Below are 19,395 nucleotides of genomic sequence, written 5' to 3' on the forward strand. Positions count from 1 at the left end.
CAAAGCGTGTCCAGGTGTGCAGTGGGAGGCACTGCCTGAGCTGGAAACTGCTAAGATGTGTATGTTCGTTACTGTTTCCCTTCTGAGACCATAGCTTTTGGCCAACTTGGTTTTCCTAAAATCTTCCCCTGTGAGCCTTGATAATTGTGTGTATTTAACAGAGGGCCTGGGGTAGAGGAGAGTCTCTGCCTTTGAAGCCATTGGAAAAAATTGGTAAGGACGGTGGGGTTTGAGGTACAGTGCTTTCTCTATTCAACCCTAAAGCATTGCTTTCGAGATAATCCTCCAGCCCTCACTTCGACTCAGCTCAACACAGGAGAGGCCAGTTTCAAGTGCTGGTCTCCTCAGTCCATCTGGCACACTGGGCTGCAGCCTAAAGTTGGTTCCAGTTGATCCCCTGCTGGGCTCACAGGCTTTCCGTCTTGCTCCACTTGTTTTTAATTGCAAATACATAGCAATATTAAGATGGGGAAATATTTACGTATTTTCTTCATTATTCCAGTCTTTGAGCTTGCACATACCTGTTTTTCCCTTGATACAGTCATGGTGGCCCTCACAAATATGTTATAATTAACTTGCCTGTGGTCTCACTGCTAAGCTGAGACTTGGAGGCTGGACACTGTTAGAAATGTTACCTTTTTTTGTGGGGTTGGTGGGAAGGACAATGTCAACGTGTGACCACAAGGTGGTGCCAAGAGCAGCACATAGCTGCCTGTTTGCTGGCCAAGAGACCAGACCAGAATCCAGGATCCGGGAGTTGAAGATGCTTTAGGGAGTTGACTTCTTAAGCTATGCTCACTGTCAGTGAAACAAACAGCTCTCACCTCTAAAGAACAGCAGAGGTGGTTTATTTCAGAGTCAAACATTAGACACAGTGGCTCAGAAACAGATTTAACTCACTTCAGTGCATTCTGTTAAAATTTTTATCTTCTTATGTCCTATTTTTTTACTTTATTTTATGTGAATAAACTAGAGTTGAAATTGCTGATAAAGGCTCCATTCATTGTGTAAATGTTACAAAATGTCTTCTAGTTGTCTTAGGCTTTATCGTTAGGAAAGCTAATGTTCCCTACTGTCCTTCACTGGGCTCTGACTGGGCTTCTTTGTGGTGGGTACGTTGGATCCTAGTGTGGAGATTTGACAGTGCACATGAACATCTCTGAGGAGGAACAGGTTGTTCCTTGTGCTGCCAAGGGTCAGATCCTGAAAGGGTTCAAGCAAGCTGGGATGAACCTTGAGGAGTCTTATTTGTAAGGTCAGAGTCCTATGGTTTGTGGAAGGATAGCATCTGATGCAGTAAGAACAGTCTGATTAGCTGCACCCTACCTCATCGCTGCAGCCCTGAGGGCCCTGGGAAGGGGAAGGCTGTGAGGAATCCAGCTGCATCTAGGGCTGCTGCAGAGGACTCACAACATTGTCTCCAACATGGATTTTCTTCTGGTGGGGTGGGGGTGGGGGTGGGATGGGGCTCAGCTCTGCCCTGTCTGCAGCCTGCTCTCCAGGCTTTGGTGCTGTGGGGCCTCTTTCTCCTGCCAACTTCCATTTGCACTGGATTGACTGATCCTTGCTTGAACATGGTGGGCAATCACAGTTTTAGACTGTACTTACTTAAGCAAAAGCCAAATTGTTTTCCTTGCAGAAAGGTGCAAGCAAATTCGATTTCTCAAAATCTAAGATTAAAGTTTAATCTAGATTTGTTCTAGAGACCTAAATATAACAACTTGAAAATTGTTTTTTGCATGTTTCCAGGAGGTCAATTGGCAAGGAAATAAGTTTTTCTTTTCTTTTTCTTTTCTTCTTTTTTTTAACTTTCCTCTTAGGAATCTAGATTTTAAATAGAAAATAATGTCCCCCCCCAAAAAAAACATGTTTTCTTAGAGAGCGTGCTGGCTTTGAAATGACAAAACCAAGACACAAATGAAGACTAATTCCACTTTCTGCTCTGTGCACACCTTTCATTCTCGGCTCGGGGCATAATTGTGTGCATCAGTCTTAATTTACCCCGTGAGGTCTGGACTCCTAACTGAGGGCATTTCATCTGCTCAGATGCACCAATTAAGTCCACCCAGATAGACTGTAAAAAGGGAGATAAGGAAAGTAAAACACTGAGCCCCTCAATTTTGCAAATGAGGCTAATCTTGCAAGGGAGTCTTAGCTGTCTGAAATGGAAAACCCATCGCAGTACACAAATGCAAGCTGCATGTAATACCCATTGTGGTGTCTGGGTATACCTTCAAAAATCAGATCTCATTCATTGTGCTGCCACTGTAGAATTTCCTTCATGGAAATTGCAGTGAGTGGAGAATGATCTTGAGTTTGAAATTTCACAGTATTAACAGTGACTTGACTGTATGTGTTTTTCCCCATACAGTCTTGAAATGGTGCTGGGTCCAGTGATCCTTGTGCTGTAAAGAGTGTAGAGAGGAGGGCAGTGAGGACAGTGGAATTTGAGGGGGAGATGCTCATGTTTTGACTGGACAACCAGAGGCTCCTCATGTTTGCCAGTTCCCGTTAATAGGCGTACTTTGTCCTGTTAGTGGGTTGGTGTGGGCAGTTGTGTCCATCGATTTGTCTGGTGTTAAGTATGTCTCGTGGGATGGTTCAGCTCAGATCATCTGTAGTCAGAACTGCCAGGCAGCTTTTGTTACTTTAAAGAGTCTGTGGGTGTCAGGTGACAGTGGGTTGTGACTTCCCCTGTGCCTTGGTAAGTGGGGGGGGGGTGGGGTGGGGGGTGGGGTCCTGTTCCTGCACAGAAGCAATCTGTAGTATTGCTGATTTTTCTAAATAATAGGCTTTATTATAAAATCTTGTAAACAGTCCACACACAGAGATTAACCAGAGTATACAGCTAACTGTACCGAAGGTCATTGAGTGCCGCAGATGCTAGGACAGATGTTGAAGGTGTGAGCTTTGGTTTACCCTCATTACAAAGGTCATCACTGACCCTTGTCTAGGAGTTTGGAAAACACCCATTCAGAGATGCTGTAATGTAACCAAAAAGTAGACTGACTGGGGAGCCTGAGTGACTGGGCTGGTGTCCCCTACCTCCAGTGTACCCCTTCATTTCCCCCAGTTGACTCTCTGGGGAAGAAGTAAAATACATGTCCTGTTGGATTAAAGGAGTTAATAAATGTGAACTCCTTATAGTGCCTGGACACCAGTAATCCTAGCCATCACTCATTGTTTTTACTAAACTGTAAAGTGTAGAAATATTTTAAAAAATAGGAAAATCTTTTATAAAATATATGTGTAATCTCAAATTTTGTCCAGGGGCTTGGGGAGATGGCCCATGGGGTAAAAGCTCTTGCCATACAAACCTGATGACCTGAGTTTAGTTCCCCAAAGTGGGAAGCTGGTTGTGATGCTGCCCATCTGTGGTCTAGTACTCCTGAAATGGAAGAGAGAGACAGTCTGCTGGGAGCTCACAGGCTGGGTAGCTTGGGGTATGCTGCCTGCACAGTGGCAGCAACCAAGCCAGTCCTCAACGAGGTGCATGGAGAAACCAACTCCTGAAAGTTGTCTATGTGCCCCCAAGAGAAAAAAACAAATCAATTCTACCAGTAACAACAGAATACTTGTCTAGGGCTAGCCAGCTGCCCCGCCACATCTAAGTTGGAAGTCAGAAGTCAGGATGTCAAACTCTCAACTGGAAGCCATGAGATTGGGTTTCATCTGTAAAACAGATCCAAGTAGTACCCTGTCTATGGGTTCAAGACTACAACAGACAAGACTACAAGTAGGAGCTTGTAATTGTTGGCTATTATTGAGTTCTCATGCCACAAATCAAAACTGAGGGCAAAGGTTCTAGCAAACTAGGAAGAAACTTGAAAAGAGGTTCTGAGAGAATTGGAAAGACATTGCAGACACTGCATTGAGGTGACTGTTCTCAGACACTGCATTTGAAGTTTTGAGGTGGCTTTTCTCAAGTAGAAGTAGCTTACCTATTATACGTATGTTTGGGTAAATATTAGCTGTTACAAACTTAGTTTCATTCGTTCATCTTCCTTACTTTTTTGTTAACATGAATGTGGGCACCATTTCATTATCTGTAGTTGTTTCTCCTTTGCATACAGTAGGGGGCACCAGGCCCCTGTCCAGGTAGGTCAAGGTTGTACTTTGAGTCCCCACAGTTCTGTTCTAAGGAATACCCACTTGAGCTCTTCTGTGGTCTTCTGTGGCTTGATTTCCAGACCCCTTGTCATCTTTGATGTAGGATGGCATGCTTGTAATGGCTTGCCCATTTCCCAGGCTGAGATGGAGTGGAGTAGCAAAGCAGTGTTCTATCCTTGGGGGCCTGGGTCAAATCCCACAGGCCTAGACTTGCATTGCATAGTTTTTGTTGTTTACTTATTGTTTTATTTATTTATTTATTTTCTATTTTTGAGACAGGCTTAGGTAGACCAGACTGTCCTCACTGTCCTCAAATTATATATTTGAGTCTACCTTGAGCTCCTGAGCCTCCCTGCTCTACTTCCTAAGTGCTGGGCCAGGGGCCTGTATTGTGATCCCAGCTGCAGGAGGTGCTTCGATATTTATTTGTTGTTCATGTTTAAACTACACTTAACTAATATTTCTTGATTTTACTGCATGTGTGTTTTGTTTTGTGGTATGTGTGTGTGTGTTTGTTTTATCTTCTGGAGAGATAGTTTGAGCAGAAGAGAGAACCTGACCCTCCAGAGGGCCTGGACTCTGTTCCCAGCAGGCAAGATACTCTCTTGTGCCCTCTGTAGGCGTGAGGTGTGCTAGTGATGCACAGATATATATTGAAGGCAAAATAGCCATACACAGACAATAAAATAAAAATAAAGATAAATAAATGAAGTTTAAAAAAATTAAAGCCAGGTGGTGGCAGCACACGCCTGTAATCCCAGCACTTGGGAGGCAGACGCAGCCAGATCTCTTGAGTTTGAGGCTAGCCTGGTTTTCAAAGCATGTTCCAGGACAGCCAGAGCTGATACCCAGAGAAACCCTGTGTCCCTCCCCCCCCAAATAAATAAGTAAATAAATAAATAAATAAATAAATACTTAAAGATTTGTTTTGTTTGGCTGAATAGATGTATGTGTACCATGTGTGCCTGGTACCCATGGAGGTCAGAAGAGGGCACTGTCCCCTGGAGCTGGAGTTACAGTGATCATGATCTACCACATGGGTACCAGAAACTGAAGCCAGATCTCCTGTAAGAGCAAGTAGTGCTCTTAACTGCCGGGACATCTCTCTAGCCCTTGATTTTGTACCTTTTGTAAAGATTTACATAGTAGACTTGTCAGATGTCATGTACTACATGTGTGGCTTCTTTGATATTTTTTTGTACATACCCTATCTGGTTTTGAGTTTATAACAGACCACTGCACATAAGTGCAGCAGTGGGGAATGGCATTGTCTGGGGTGCAGGCTTCCCCTTCCCAGTTAAAGGCTGCTAATACAGCTTGATGTCTACATCTGTTTTTTCTTTCTTGGTGCTTATCTCAGTGGGTCCTACTGTAATGGCCACCACTGAGTCCAGGGGTTACAGGAAGTAGGACCACCCCAAAAGAATACAATACCCTCATGGTTCAGTGTGCTTGCAGCAGCATCTGTTACACGAATGGCATAAAGGGAAACCCTAGGATGGTTCATCAACCTGTTATTCCTTCCTATAGAGTTACACGTAGATAGAGGCTAGAGCTAGCGGCTCCATTCCCATCCCAAGAATTCTTTTTGAAGTAGAGGAATATTTTACCCAACCTTTTCAGTTGGTCCTGGAAAACCTTGGACTCAAATTGGGGCTCCTGATTCTTCCTACTGTCTGGGGTACAGTTTTGTTACCAAGTGGACTCCTTGGGGAATCAGAAAATGGAACTCAGTTTAGAAAATAAGAAATTTTGTTTTATGTATTTTGTTTTTAATTGCTGAAGGTAATGACCTTCCTTTATCTCTTTTTAAATTATTATTATTATTATATAATTATTATTATTATTATCCTAAGTTATGAATGTCCCTGGTATTGTAGCTAGCTGGCCGCTTCTTGGGTCAGGCTTTGTCCCAGATGTAATCATTCTTGTCTAGTAGGCAAAGTAGGGTAAGGTTGGTGGGATTAAGGAAGCAAGCAAGAGATAGTCTCTCAATGAAGTGGTAGCATAGGAAGTTTCTAGAGACATTTCTGGATGACTCATTTAGATACTTTTCAAATCAGGCTTCTCTGCCTCTTCCCCATCCCGAGCCCAATTCTAAACACCATTCATTGCTCAGCATTTATTGAGTATCTACTGTGAGCTCTAGGGCATCACACCGTTCACTGTCCTCTGATGACTCCCACTCAAATTGGGAGACAGATAAGGATTTCACTGTTTGCTGGCCCTCTGGGCACCATGGAGGACACTCCTGCTGAGCCGGGGAGGTTGCAGTAATGATCAGGATGACCTTTGGTAGAAAGCATGCCTAACTAGTTGTCAGGAAAAGCTTCCTCTAAGGGAAGGAAGCACGGTGTCTGAAAGGTGAAGATGTGCATGGTGGAGGACAGCAGCTGGGCACTGGATATGTAGTTGAAGGGAATCCAGGCCACATGGCAGAGTGCAGCCAGCTATATTTTTCTTCTCACATAATTTGACTGTCCTTGGAATACTAGAAAATCCAAAACTAACAGTAAATGGTGGCACTTAGCTTGCAGGTATATTCTTAGGGTTCCATTGACAAAGTACTCCAGTAGTTTATGTGAGCCTTGGTGTAGTTCAGCCAGTTATCTTGCATTTGGGTTGCTTCTGACAGACATTATTGCAGCATCAGCCCCAGGCCCCAGAGCCTGGGCCAGGGTCTCATTCCTGCAGGATGTAGGGAAGCCAAGGAATGTTTTCGGTGCTTGCATCTGATGAGAATTTAAGTTTATGTTTCTCACTGGCTTCCCCTCTAAGTGGCAGCCAGTGGAGTCAGCAGCGGGCTGAGCATGGCAGTTGTATGAGGAGTTAGAAGCTCTGCCAGGGAACACCAGGCACTTTCGCTTTATGTGGCTGCAGCTGTGACTATTACATGCCTTGATATTTTTAAATGAGAGGATGGAGAACATAAAAAAGTTATTCTTCTCTGAAAAACATAGATACTGGACCGTTTATTGCCACCAGCCGATGAGTAATTTTGCATGTGCCTTTTGTTACTGTCATATAAGTCAGCCATAATTCAGATAGTATACAAATGTTTGGTCAAATTTTTATTTTGGCTTTGGGTACTGGAGAGTGAATCCAGAGCCTTGTGCATTCTGAGAATGTGCTCTGCCACTGAACTGTATCCCTAGTCCATGGCCAAAAAAAAAAAAAAAAAAAAAATTAGGTCTTCAGCAGGTGTCTTCCGAAGGTGTCTTTGTTTGGTCACATCATTGATAATAATTTGCTGTACACGTATTTGATCAGCTGTTATAGTTTTTGCTGATGTACATTCCTTCTTGTAGTTCTGTGAACCCTTGAGAGCCACTGTATTACTGCATATAGATTGTGTGGAAATGCATATTGCTTCTGCTTCTTCACCTGAACCAGTGGTAGTTTCCGTTATAGAATAAGTGTGGTGATTTCAACAAGTGTACGTGATTATATACAAGTGTGTTTTAGTTAAGCACTTCGGTTCTCAGTCTTGTGTGGATGGCTTTGCATGTGGCACCCTCAGACAGTCCTTCATGTAGCTCAGAGAAGCAGGCATCACTTCCTAAGGCTCTTGGGAACACTTAGTTGGCAAGGTTAAGTTTTTTTGTGGAGGGTTAAGGATGCCTGTCATGGTTGGATCTGGAATGTTTTCCAGAGATTCATGTATTTAGAAGCTTGATGCCCTATAGCAATGCTCAGATGTAGGGTTTTGCAGAAGTGGCTCTGGCCTCATTCATACTTTCATCTATTGAAGGTCAGTCATAATTTATTGGGTTATTGAGAGGTTATAGGTAGGAACCTAGAAGGTGGGACCTAATTGAAGGGAATAAGCTATGCCTTGTTCCTACTTCCTTCCTGCCTTTTCTCTGCTTCCTGGCTACCTTCACCATGAGATGAGCAACTTTACCCCACCTCATGGTCTGTGCCATTATGCCTTTCCCAGAAACGTTGGAGTCACGTGACTAGAGCGTGAACTCTGAAGCCGTGAATCAAAATAAGTCTCCATCTTTTCAGTTGATTTTTTTCTTAGTTTTTGTTTGTTTGTTTGTTTTTGTTTTTCATGATGGAAAGGTGACTAACACCACTAATAAATGCAACAGGGTTTGCTTCTAGCCATTCTGGGCTTCTGTCTCCCTATGCAGGATATTCATAGCACTGTTATCCCCTTCACATCTGCTGGCCAGACAGATTGCTTAGCTTGTTAGGCTGCGGGACAAGCTGGATTCTAGAGGTCATGGTAGGAAGGGCACTCTTGGTCTGGTGCAGTGGTTTAGGGGGTAAAAATGCTTGCAGCAGCCTGACCATCTGTGTTTGATCCTGTGTATGTGGAAGGAGAGAACCCTCTAGTGAAAGTTGCCGTCTGACCTCCACTTGCACACCACAGCCAGCACATGTGTACCTACACTTCTAGTTATGCATGCAGAATAATTAGCAACAACAACAGAAAGGAGCTTGGCAGCACCTCAGATGGAGAAGCCACTGTTCCTCTGCTCTACTTTCTTTTTTCCTTGAAGATCTGGTGTAGAATCAAGGTCCCCACTCCCATGTCAGACAAGCACCCATCACTATGCAACATCTTTCTCTCTGTATCTGGGCAGCTTCAGCTCTCCTGCCTTTCCTGGGTGTGCCATGTCCTGTTTGTGGGCACTCCTTAGATAGTGATCCCTAAGCCACACAAGGAAATATTGCCATCTTATGGCCTGAGCCAGATGTGCATGAGGTCGTATTTTCTGTGTCTTAGATTTTTCTCGGGTGATTTGTCTTCACAGTGGTTCAGGTGCTTGTTGACCATAATGATTTATCCTCACCACCTTTACTCATTCTTTGGCCAAACTGAATGGATGTTAAGGGCTCTTATCTTTTTTTATGAAGCGGAAGGCTCTGGGATATAATCATTTCTGTGGTGGCTTATGTGGTTTCTTAGGTGCTGAGTTCTGTGGCAATATGATGCCTGTATATTTTAGGACAGAGAGTAGAAGGCAAGAGGAGAAGATGCAATCTTGTCAATGCAGGATGGTGTGGTGAGAAATTTAACAGCCACAAATGTTGAGTGGTAGACTTTAAGGAAATAGCTGTCATCTGTGAGTGAAATGTACTGTGTAATATGGAAAAGCCGTTGTTTATCTTGTGCTAACTACTAAAGCCAGTACCTTCTGGGATTTCTATTTCCCTTCTTGCCAGATTATTGAAGAAAATATGTCAGCTTTTGTGGTAGCTTTTGTGATTCTTGGAGAGTCACCTTACCAACAGGATTTGCTGTGTAGAGAGGCATCTTTATAGATATTTGATGCTTAGTTCTGGCATTCAGGGTTTGGGTATCAATGATTATCTCATTACCTGAAACTGTGGATGTGCATCAGGAGAATGACTACACCTTTCCAGCTCGTGGTCTCGACATCCCTGTACATGAGGCTTTCTTGACATTTTTGACATGTGAGGTAGTTATGTAACATTTTTACTGGAGGATTGACCTGTCCTAAGTCTGCCATCATGGCTTAACTTTTCTGTAGTCTTCTCATCTGAGACTTGAACTCCAGTCACCTTCATGATAGGCAGGGAATAGTCAGTGTACTCCTGAGGAGGTCATGTGGTAGCATGTCCAGCAGCTTTGGACCCCTCCTTCCCCCAATAGGAGGCCCTGATAATGACCAGGTATGTCTCTAAGCATTGCCGGATTGCACTGGGTGGGAATGAGGGGCACAGTTGTCCCTATTTAGAACCAGTGCAGGACACCATTTCACAAAACTAAAACAGTAAGTAACACGAAAATTGAAGAAACAGCAGACTGTTGTTGTTGTTCTTTTGCTGTGCAGCTAATGCCTAAGAAACACAAACATGAGACTCAGCGCCCACGTGGAGTTTATTGAGAGAAGGGAGAGAAAGAGGGGGTAGCTGGTGGCCAACCGAAAGCAGGAGAGGGGAGGGAGCAAGAGAGGAACCAGAGAGAGAGGCACTCTTGGCATGCTTGCTTTAAAAGGGGGTCTTGCGCATGCATAACTGAGTCCTCTGGCAGCCAGGTAAAGCTTGAGCCACCAGGAAGGCTGATGGAGGGTAGGGATGACACACCATGAGCATCCCGCCCATCGTCGGGGGCGGGGGTCAGCTGGCTGCTAGTTCCTAACAGTTGTGGCCACCTAAAGAACTCAGTTGGTCAGTTGCATGGAGGTTACTTTTAAGGAAGAAAACTAATAAAGGGGAAGAAGAGGTGGCCTTTGGAAGTGTTTTATGTAAAGAAGTACCATAGTGTGTGACAGCTATTCCTCTCGGCTTGGCTGGATAGTGCCTCTGCTGTTTGCGGCTCTTCTCTGGAAACTGCTGACAGGACTTTGTTGCTCTTTTTGCTAAGTAAGTTCTCACCACAGAGAACAGTTTCACATCATTACCTAGTGCTTTATTATTGAGCACAAGTGTGAGTTGCTTTGAAGAGCTGAGTTTTTGAAGGATGTGCTTTACCACCTGCTAGCAGCTTTCTGAGTGGGTTGCCCATCACTCCGGCTTGGCCTGGAAGCTTTTGTGATTGGTTCTCTAGCCAGCACTGTGTCTGTCTCAGCCTCTCATATTTTCTTTGTCTTCCCTTGGACAGCGTCTGCTACTCTTGCATAGTCAGTGGAAGTTAAAGGCCTTTGTGTGGTGCTGTCTTCCTATGAGTTTAAGTTCCAGCATTTACCAGTCCATGCTTTATCCATCTCTACTACTTTGTAACATTTAGAATGTCAGTTGTATGCATGCTAACTAAGAAAGTACTTGAAAAAAAAATAATAACGGAATCCAAGGTTATTTATTTTTGTAATTGCTTTTCTTTTTGCTTGCAACATCAGAGTTCGTTACAGTTGTGGGCATGTAAAGTTAGCCTAGTTAAATGGCTGTGCCTTCTGTCCAGGTGTGGTGTGTTATAAGACCTTCATAATGGCTGCACCCTCTGCACAGCTGTGGTGTGTTGCAGGACCTTCATAGCTTGCATAGCTAGCACTGTCTGAACAAACATGGCATCATTCTTCTGAAATACAAATGTTCCTCTTTTTAAAATATTGTTTATCTGATTAACACATTCTGGGTGGTGTGATTGTCAGTACAGTGGTACCTTTGATCCTCTTCAGTTGAATAATTAGAAAAAATACCAGATAAGCAATTTTGAACAAAAATTAATTTTCTTTTCAAAACAGTATGTTTTTATCTGGTGACTATTAATTTTTAGCAGAGAAACACCAGTTCTAAATAAAACATCCTCTTGTTAAGCTGTATTACCATTTGGAAATGCTCAGTTACATTGAAAATTTCCCAAGTCTGTTCTAGGATGAAAGTCATGTATCTTAGAAGCTAGTAGAGAAGTCTCCCCTTAGGGTGAGGAGGAATAAGTGGTTTTGATAATGAAATGAGAGATACAGGAATCTTTCTTGAGGAGTTGTAATAATTCAAGTAAGAATTGACTTGAGGAGGCAGGAGGTAGAGTTGGTTTTCCTAGACTGTTATTGCTAGGTATTGATGGCAGCACAGGCCATTCTGATTTGCCTGTTTCTTCCTAGTACCTAATCCAGAGCTGTCTATTTTAATCTAGTTTATAATGAAGATAATGGAAATGTGATTCCTTTTTCATTATAGGAGGTGGAATAAACTGAGGCTGCAGGACAAAGAGAAACGCCTGAAGCTTGAAGATGATTCTGAGGAAAGTGATGCCGAATTTGATGAAGGCTTCAAAGTGCCAGGTTTTCTGTTCAAAAAGCTCTTTAAGTATGTGCCATTTGTTCTGTCCTTTATGTTTGTCATCGAGCCATTGTGTACAAATTAACACTTAGAAATTACACAGTCGTTACCTGTGGGCCCTTAAGGTACTTGCAGCAATTTATTGCAAATCCAGACACTGTCAAATGAAATTTTAGCCACATGCTGTTCATTAAAATTAGATGATAATAAATTGACTGAGGTGCGCATTGGGTATGTTTGTAAACTGATGAATCTGTATGGACTTGTCTCAGCAGACTAAAAACAACACATTTAAAAGCCTCTGCATCAAATTAGGATTTTGTTCTTAGTAATTCTAAGGCACCAAACCTCTCATTTTAAAAATTGGATTAATTTATTTAAGAAGACTTGTGTATTAAAATCACTATGAGGAGTTATATATGTTAAAATCAAACCTTGGGGAGGATTTTTGCTTTTTGTTTTCACTTCTGTGTGGAAATAAAAATTGTTGATTGTTTTCTGAGGATTTTATGTCATACCTATGGGTATAATATTTTGGGGCTGACCAAATGTGCATCTAAATATTTTATGTGGATGTCTTTCTGCATAATGTCAACAGACATAGAGAACACCTCGAATCTTAAGTTGCATTGGAAGCTGACTTAAGTTCCGTATGTACATGGCTGAGTGCCGTGACCACTAGATGCTGCATCATAGATGCATGCTTAGTAGTCTGTATGGCTACGCAGTTCTCTCATGATGGATGGACATGCCCAGGGACGTGTCCAGTCTCCTTACTAGTGAATTTACTTAACCAGATGCTGTAGGAAGGCTTCCTTAGAGGTGTAGAGAAAGTTAAGCGTCTTTGCTTTTTGCATCCTCAGTTCATAGAGCAGCACACAAACTTCTCTCTTCTTTCTATCAACTGTCAGCCATGCCCTTCACTTAGGGATGATATCGACTTAAAAAATAGCAAGCTCTTCCTGCTTCCTCTCAAAGAGCTTTTTCTCTGTGTGCATGGGGTATGTATGTGTATGTACATGACAAGCACTGTACTACTGAGTCACATCACCAGGCAAGATCAGGAACCTACAAATAATATTTATTTACTTAGTTATTGTGCCAGGAGGATGGAGTCTGGGATTTGTGCATGGTAGGCAAGTGCTCTACTACTCAGCCTCCTCCATATTATATTTTATGTTATAAGTTTAATTTCTCTTTGCATTGAAAGACATTTGAGGTGGGGGAGTATTTTATTTCCATTAAACACATAGTAAAATCAGATCCTAGCTGAACTGACATGGCTGGGTGAACTGACTAGATTAAGAGGAAGAACCACATAGGAGGCAAAATCTACATCTCTGATCATTTCTGCAAAGAAGTCCGTTCATAGCCTAGGAGGGCCAATAGCTTGTTTACTACTACTCCCTGATGAAAATTAACTGTAGGAAGATAAATGAAGACTACATTTATTGACAACTCTTTTTATTTTCTCTGAAGTAGTTGTTTATTAAGGAACAAGTAAAATAGTGCCCATGTTCTACTAGCAAAAAGAAACAATGGGTTAAGCTGACTTTACAAGGACGAGCTTCTGCATGTTTAGTTAGTGACTGAGCAAACGTCCCCAGGAGTAGGGTGGAGGGGCACTTTTGTTAAGTGTCACATTTTTCTAGCACAGAGGTGTCACAGGTAACAGAACCAAGTTCCACTTTACTGAGTGGATGTAAGAGTCACTGTATTTATTGACTAGCAACTGTATTTTAGTTAATATAAATACATGCTTGCTAGTGATTTAAATTTGTCTTACTTATATCTTTCTGGAAAGTATTCTGTTTTATATCTACAAAAATAATTTAAAATACTTTATAAATGTTATTAGATTTCACATCTTCTATTGGAAGAAAAAGGAGGATGGAAAGAATCCCTGTTTTTAAGAAGTTTATTTTATGTGTATGGATTTTTTGCCTACATGTATGTATATCATGTGCATGTAGTTCCCACAGAGGCCAGAGGAGGGCTCTAGGTGCCCTGGAAATGGAATTACCAGTTGTGAGCTTCTGTGTAGGTGTTGGAAACAAAACTCAGGTCCTCTACAAGAGCAGCAAGTGCTCCTAACTGCTGAGCCAGCTCCCCAGCCCCTGACCCCTACCTTTTTTATGATTAAGTTTTAGCCAAGTCAAGTTTACTTTTAAGTTGTGGATATATTTTTATTCTATTTACTATGGAATTGAATTAATGGGGTATAGTTGCACCCCTGGGAATCAGGAGGCACAGTTTTCCAAGTGCTATTTTCTGCAAGATAATATTTAACTTCTAAATTTCAGTTTTGAAAGTTTGCCCAGCAAATGTATTCATCTGTATAATTTAACAGCCTCATGACAAACTTCAATTTGTTTTGACCTTATCTTCTACCAAACTAGTAAATGCAGTCATGGGTTAGTGTGGCAATGCCAAGATCCAACAATTATATGTGGTTATTTTCTGATGCTTTGGTCTCACAGGGATAAGTTTAGTGATTTCCCCACCGTTGTACAGTAACTTAAAAGATCACTTAACTTTCTAAGGAGTAAATTTTATATGCTTCTCAAAGATTTTGCAAACTAGATTCCCTGGTCCAGAGCCTCACTGCAAATGGGTTCTTGAGTGGGAGCCATTGCCCTCTTGGGCATGCCATGCATTTATGGAGTTTGTCTTTCTCCTCTTTCTCCTCAAACTAACCAATCTTATTTTCATACTACATTGGGTTTTAATTTTTAATCCTTTTCTCCAAAGTACATATTCAATGTATTTATTATAATTAGCAGATATCCTGTTTTCATTTTAACTATGTAGTTGTTTTGTAGTATTTACTATTTAGAATGTAAAGCAGTAAAACTCAAGGGCATTTACTAGTTCTGAGGGAGCCAGGTCTTTCATTCCTTGCTCATCTCACACCCCTGCTGACCAGCTAGTGGGTGCTCCTCCATTACCAGTGAATATTTTCCAGCTGAGGTCTGAGGGTGTGTTTATGGTGTGGTACCTTACCCAGTCCCTGTATAATCTTTGGCTGTTGAGATGCAGTTCCTAGGCTGTCCCGTAAGTATTTCTCCTTACATTATTTCCGTAGTACATACTTCTCACCTTGTGAAAACCCTTGAAGTGTCAGGTGGGAGATGTCAAACACCTAGCCCACTCTTGCTGACTCTCCAGGGCCACAGGGAATGCAGTGTCCAGTTCACTTCCAGTTCCTTCTGAGAGACACCAAACTGATAAGTATTCCTTTCATAATTCCCCAGCTGCTGATTCCAACATCTCCTCATTTTAATTAAGTTTGGGCCCTAGAGAAGAGTGTTGGCCTGTGTTGGGTGGATTGATTTCAGGGTGGTCACGAGGCAGCCCAGGGCCTGCTTGGAGCTGCCCCCATGGCTTCTCTGCTTTGGTAGAAGACCAATTGCTAGAATCCAGCCATTCTGGAACATGAGTAGCAAATCTCATCTGTTTTATTTTTGTTGTTTTTAATTCTCATTCTTTTGAAACAGATATCATCATGTAGTTTAGGGGGGGCCTCAAGCTTTACAGCCCCCTGCTTTAGCCTTTGGGTTGGGATTATAGGTGTGCATAGCCAGGTCAGGACTAGGTTTTCTTCCAAGTCAGGGTTACCTCAGCCTTGGCACATTTGACATTTTGGGTCAAATAATTTTCTGTAGGGACTGACCACAGCATTAGAGAATGAATAGCATCTCTGGCTTTTGCCCATTAGGCCCTAATTGTTCTTTTCCACTTGAAAAAAAAGTCTGTAGACATTGCCAAATGCCCCAAGGGAACAAATTATGCCTGGTTCAGGGCTGCTCTGATGGATTATTTCCGAAGTGGGATCACTTTGGAGTCATTCAGTTCTGGATTTCAATTTGGTCACTTGTGTCCTGTGTTCTTGTGTCTCACTCCCTCTCTTCCCCTCTCCTGTCCCCTCTCCTAGCCTCTCCTTCTCCTCTCTCATGTCCCCTCCTTTCCTGAGCCTTTGCTTCCTGCCCGTAAAATATGCCACTAACTCCCCTGTGCAGGTTAATTGTGAGGCCCTGTTAAGACTGCTGGTCCAGAGCCTCACTGCAAATGGGTTCTTGAGTGGAAGCCATTGTCCTCTTGGACATGCCATGCATTTATGGAGTTTGTCTTTCTCCTCAAACTAACCAATCTTATTTTCATACTACATTGGGTTTTGATTTTTAATCCTTTGCTCCCAAAGTACATATTCAATGTATTTATTATATAATTAGCCAAACTAATAATCAGGAAACATCCCAAAGTTTTTTCTTATACTGTGGGCAATGACATTACCACCTAGAGTCATACTGTTAAAGCTGAATTACAAAAGAGAAAGTCAATGATGGCAGGTGTACTTGAAAGGAGGTTAAATAACAGCACCAGGAACTGAGGTCCACAATGAGATGGCTTATTTGTCTGTCTGTGTGTCTGTCACCTGCCTCTATCCCTTCACTTCTCCTCTTCTTTCTTTCAAGACAGACCTGGAACTTCTGGAATTCTCCTGCCTTAGCCTCCCAAGTGTTGAGATTACAGATAGGTGCAACCACACCTGGCTCAGAAGAGGATTTTAAGTAGGCAGAGCAGATAACGATTGGTAAATTCTGGGGCAGTAAATCAGGAATAATAAACCTGTGTCTCTTAGGGGTAGCTCTGTGGCCATGGTGTTTTCTTTGGGTGTGGTTGTCCTTTGGCTTTTATCATAAGTGGGTTTTGCTTTAATTCATTTACATGGACATATAATCTTCATGCTATTCCATGATATCAGGTCCTTATTCACTCCTGAAAATATTTTTGCTTTATTACTTAACTAACAAGCAAAAAACCTTAGAGGTTGATGGACTTGAATGTGTGATTGGTAAAGAAAGGGAAACACCAACTGCTTATTTGTTCTTTTCTTTTTTCTTTGAGAGAGACAGGTGAGGGAGATATTGTTTCTTAGTTTTCATTTCTTATTTAAAATTTTAATAGCTCCGATCTTATATCTTTGTTAAAATCCTCAAATCCGTTTGTGCTTCAGAATACTAAGAGACCTCTTCTGCTGTTTGGCCTCTGTAAACAGTTCATCTTTACATCTGTTAATCATGCAACAGTATCATCTGTTATACATTAATTTTAAGAACAGCCCCATTATTCATACTTGTTTATGGCCTTAAAATTTAATTTAATTTTCCCTATAAAAAGATAATATGACTTCAAAGTGACTTTACAACTGTGTAAGCTATAAATTGTGGTGTTCCCTGCCATGCTTTTTTGATGCTATTTAGATTAAGAAGCATCACCTCTTTTTTGTAGAAAAATTTGCAGAACTTTATATACTTAGACTATTTGAAATTCTTATTTTCCAGAAAGTGAATTAAAGCTAGTAAGTTCGTGCTTGTTTATCAAGTTATATCTAATGTTGAAAAAGAAATAAAATAGTCCTTAATTACCCATCTATCAGTTTAATTAGAAATGTGTTAACATTCTATAACAAAAAATTATGATTTTTTTTATGTCTAAGTGATCAAAAATGTATGACCTTATAAATATAATAATCATATAAAACACGCATCCGGCACTTTTCTCTGACTGGTACTAGAACCTAACCAAATGATTAATTCATGAGTACTTTCTGTTACAATCTGTATCACCCACCATTTGCCATTTTCTCTTTTCTTGTTGGTGTTTGTTGTTGTAGGTATCAGCAGACAGGTGTTAGGTGGCTGTGGGAATTGCACTGCCAGCAGGCAGGAGGAATTCTGGGAGACGAAATGGGATTGGGCAAGACCATCCAGATAATTGCCTTCTTGGCAGGTCTGAGCTACAGCAAGATCAGGACTCGTGGTTCAAATTACAGGCAAGTGCTCCTCTGCAGACTGTCAGTCTGTGGAGCTCAATTAATATTTCATCAGATGTATTGCTGTGGAGGAGGGTCTTGTGAATTATTGATGACATTTCAATTACAATATTCCTTTAATTCTTTTAGTGGGGGACATCAAAGGAAAAATTTTACGAGACAATGGAGCTGTAGGGCAGGAGAAATTAAACATGTAACACTTGTAATGAATTCCAGGCGTTGATGCCTCATTTTGCAGATGGGCCCCACTAGATATTTTGGGTCAATACGATGTCTAAGGTTAGCTCTTGCAAATGGATTGTTTACAAACTCAATTATGTTAATATCAATAGTTTACACAATATGGAATTTTAAATTAGACATAATACCTTTAGTCCCATTTATTAAATTTTACATTAAAATATTTGTTCTGGCAGAAGACCAGGTGAGCATTACAGTAAGTACAAGTCTGCTCATGGGCAAAGTTGGAGCTTTGAAGAAGCTGTTCTCTATGGTTCCCTTTAGAGTCTGTGTGTGTGATAGCATTTGGAGGCATGCTCACTCTTTTGGAGTCAAGTTTCTTAATCTTCTCCATATGTTTTAGACTCCTCTCCCAGTGTTAACACCTACATGACTTCCTGAATGTATAAGAAGTAATTTTAGTCTTTTTCTGTTTTTTTCCTAATATACTGTTAAAGCATTAGTATTTTGAAAGAATAAATGTCTAATCTGTTTGGAGGTAACACTGATATGTTTGTTCTTGCAATAAAGAGCTGTAAATAATAGCCTTGTTTAAGTTGTAAATTATGCTTCATAGGATGTTTGATCTTGGACACATATAGTCTAAGAGCTCCCTGCCTTTCAGTAGGTTTATCTGTGAGTAGCAGTGATGGGAGTTACCAAGTAGATCTGTGTCCTGTCACTTGAGGCACTCAATGTATACAGTTTGGAGATATCTTTGAAACAGCGTTGATGTGTTCAAAGTCCACAGCTGCAGAACATTATTGCCCACATTCCAAGGAACTGGCATAGAAATGTACAACAGAAAGCTTATATGGACTGTAAACTCCTGCCTAAAGGCTATTATTGAGTCTCCCAAGCGTCTTGGTTTGCTTTTATTTGTTATACTTTTTTAAAAAAAAAAATGTTGTACTAGTTTTCTCAGTTATCAGGTCAACATTTCTTGTGAGCAATGTTTCAAGTTTTCAGATTTAAAAAAAATGTATGTATTTATTTTTACTGTGTGTGTGCATGTTGGGGATGTGTGTGTATGACTGCAGGTGCCTGTGGAGTCCAGCAGAGGGTGTTGCATCCCCTGGAGCTGGAGTCATAGGAGGTTGTGAGGCATGAGAGTAGGTGCTAGGAACTGAATTGAGGTCCTCTCTAAAGGTAGTGTGTGCTTTTAACCAATGAGTCATCTCTCACTCCTAGATATTTTTGAAAGCCTCTTGTAGGAGTAGGAAATGTGTTAAAAAGAATTTTAAAAACCAAACATGGTGTTGTTGTTGTAGGGCAGTTGTATTGAAGCAGAAGAATTTCTGTAGCTATCAGGATACTTAGATGTAGGGTAGATTTTACCTGGAAGTAGGAAAACTTTCCAGCTTATGAAAAAAGTCAGCTGAAAATGGGCATCTAAGGTTTTCTTATCTGTGACTGTCATTTAGAATTTAACAATGGCTTCTTCTGTTCCAAATGGGCTTGGTCTCCACAGCTCTTGAGGTTTCTGGTGACTGGAATGTCCTGACTGTCCCAGGTATTTCTAGGGCTTTTTT

The 19,395-nt window shown here is 41.4% G+C and overlaps 1 protein-coding gene across 1 annotated transcript in view; it reads left to right on the top strand.

The window, feature by feature from the left end:
- The window catches only part of Ercc6 (ERCC excision repair 6, chromatin remodeling factor), a 62,496-nt gene that overhangs the window by 12,127 nt on the left and 30,974 nt on the right, over positions 1-19,395 (top strand). The window contains exons 5-6 of the mRNA XM_051202459.1: positions 11,707-11,835; positions 17,486-17,644. Coding sequence (XP_051058416.1) covers positions 11,707-11,835; positions 17,486-17,644 — 288 coding nt within the window. The remainder of the gene's footprint in view (positions 1-11,706; positions 11,836-17,485; positions 17,645-19,395) is intronic.

This window comes from Phodopus roborovskii, unplaced genomic scaffold (genome assembly GCF_943737965.1).
Source record: "Phodopus roborovskii unplaced genomic scaffold, PHOROB, whole genome shotgun sequence".
In the NCBI taxonomy this organism is placed as follows: domain Eukaryota; kingdom Metazoa; phylum Chordata; class Mammalia; order Rodentia; family Cricetidae; genus Phodopus; species Phodopus roborovskii.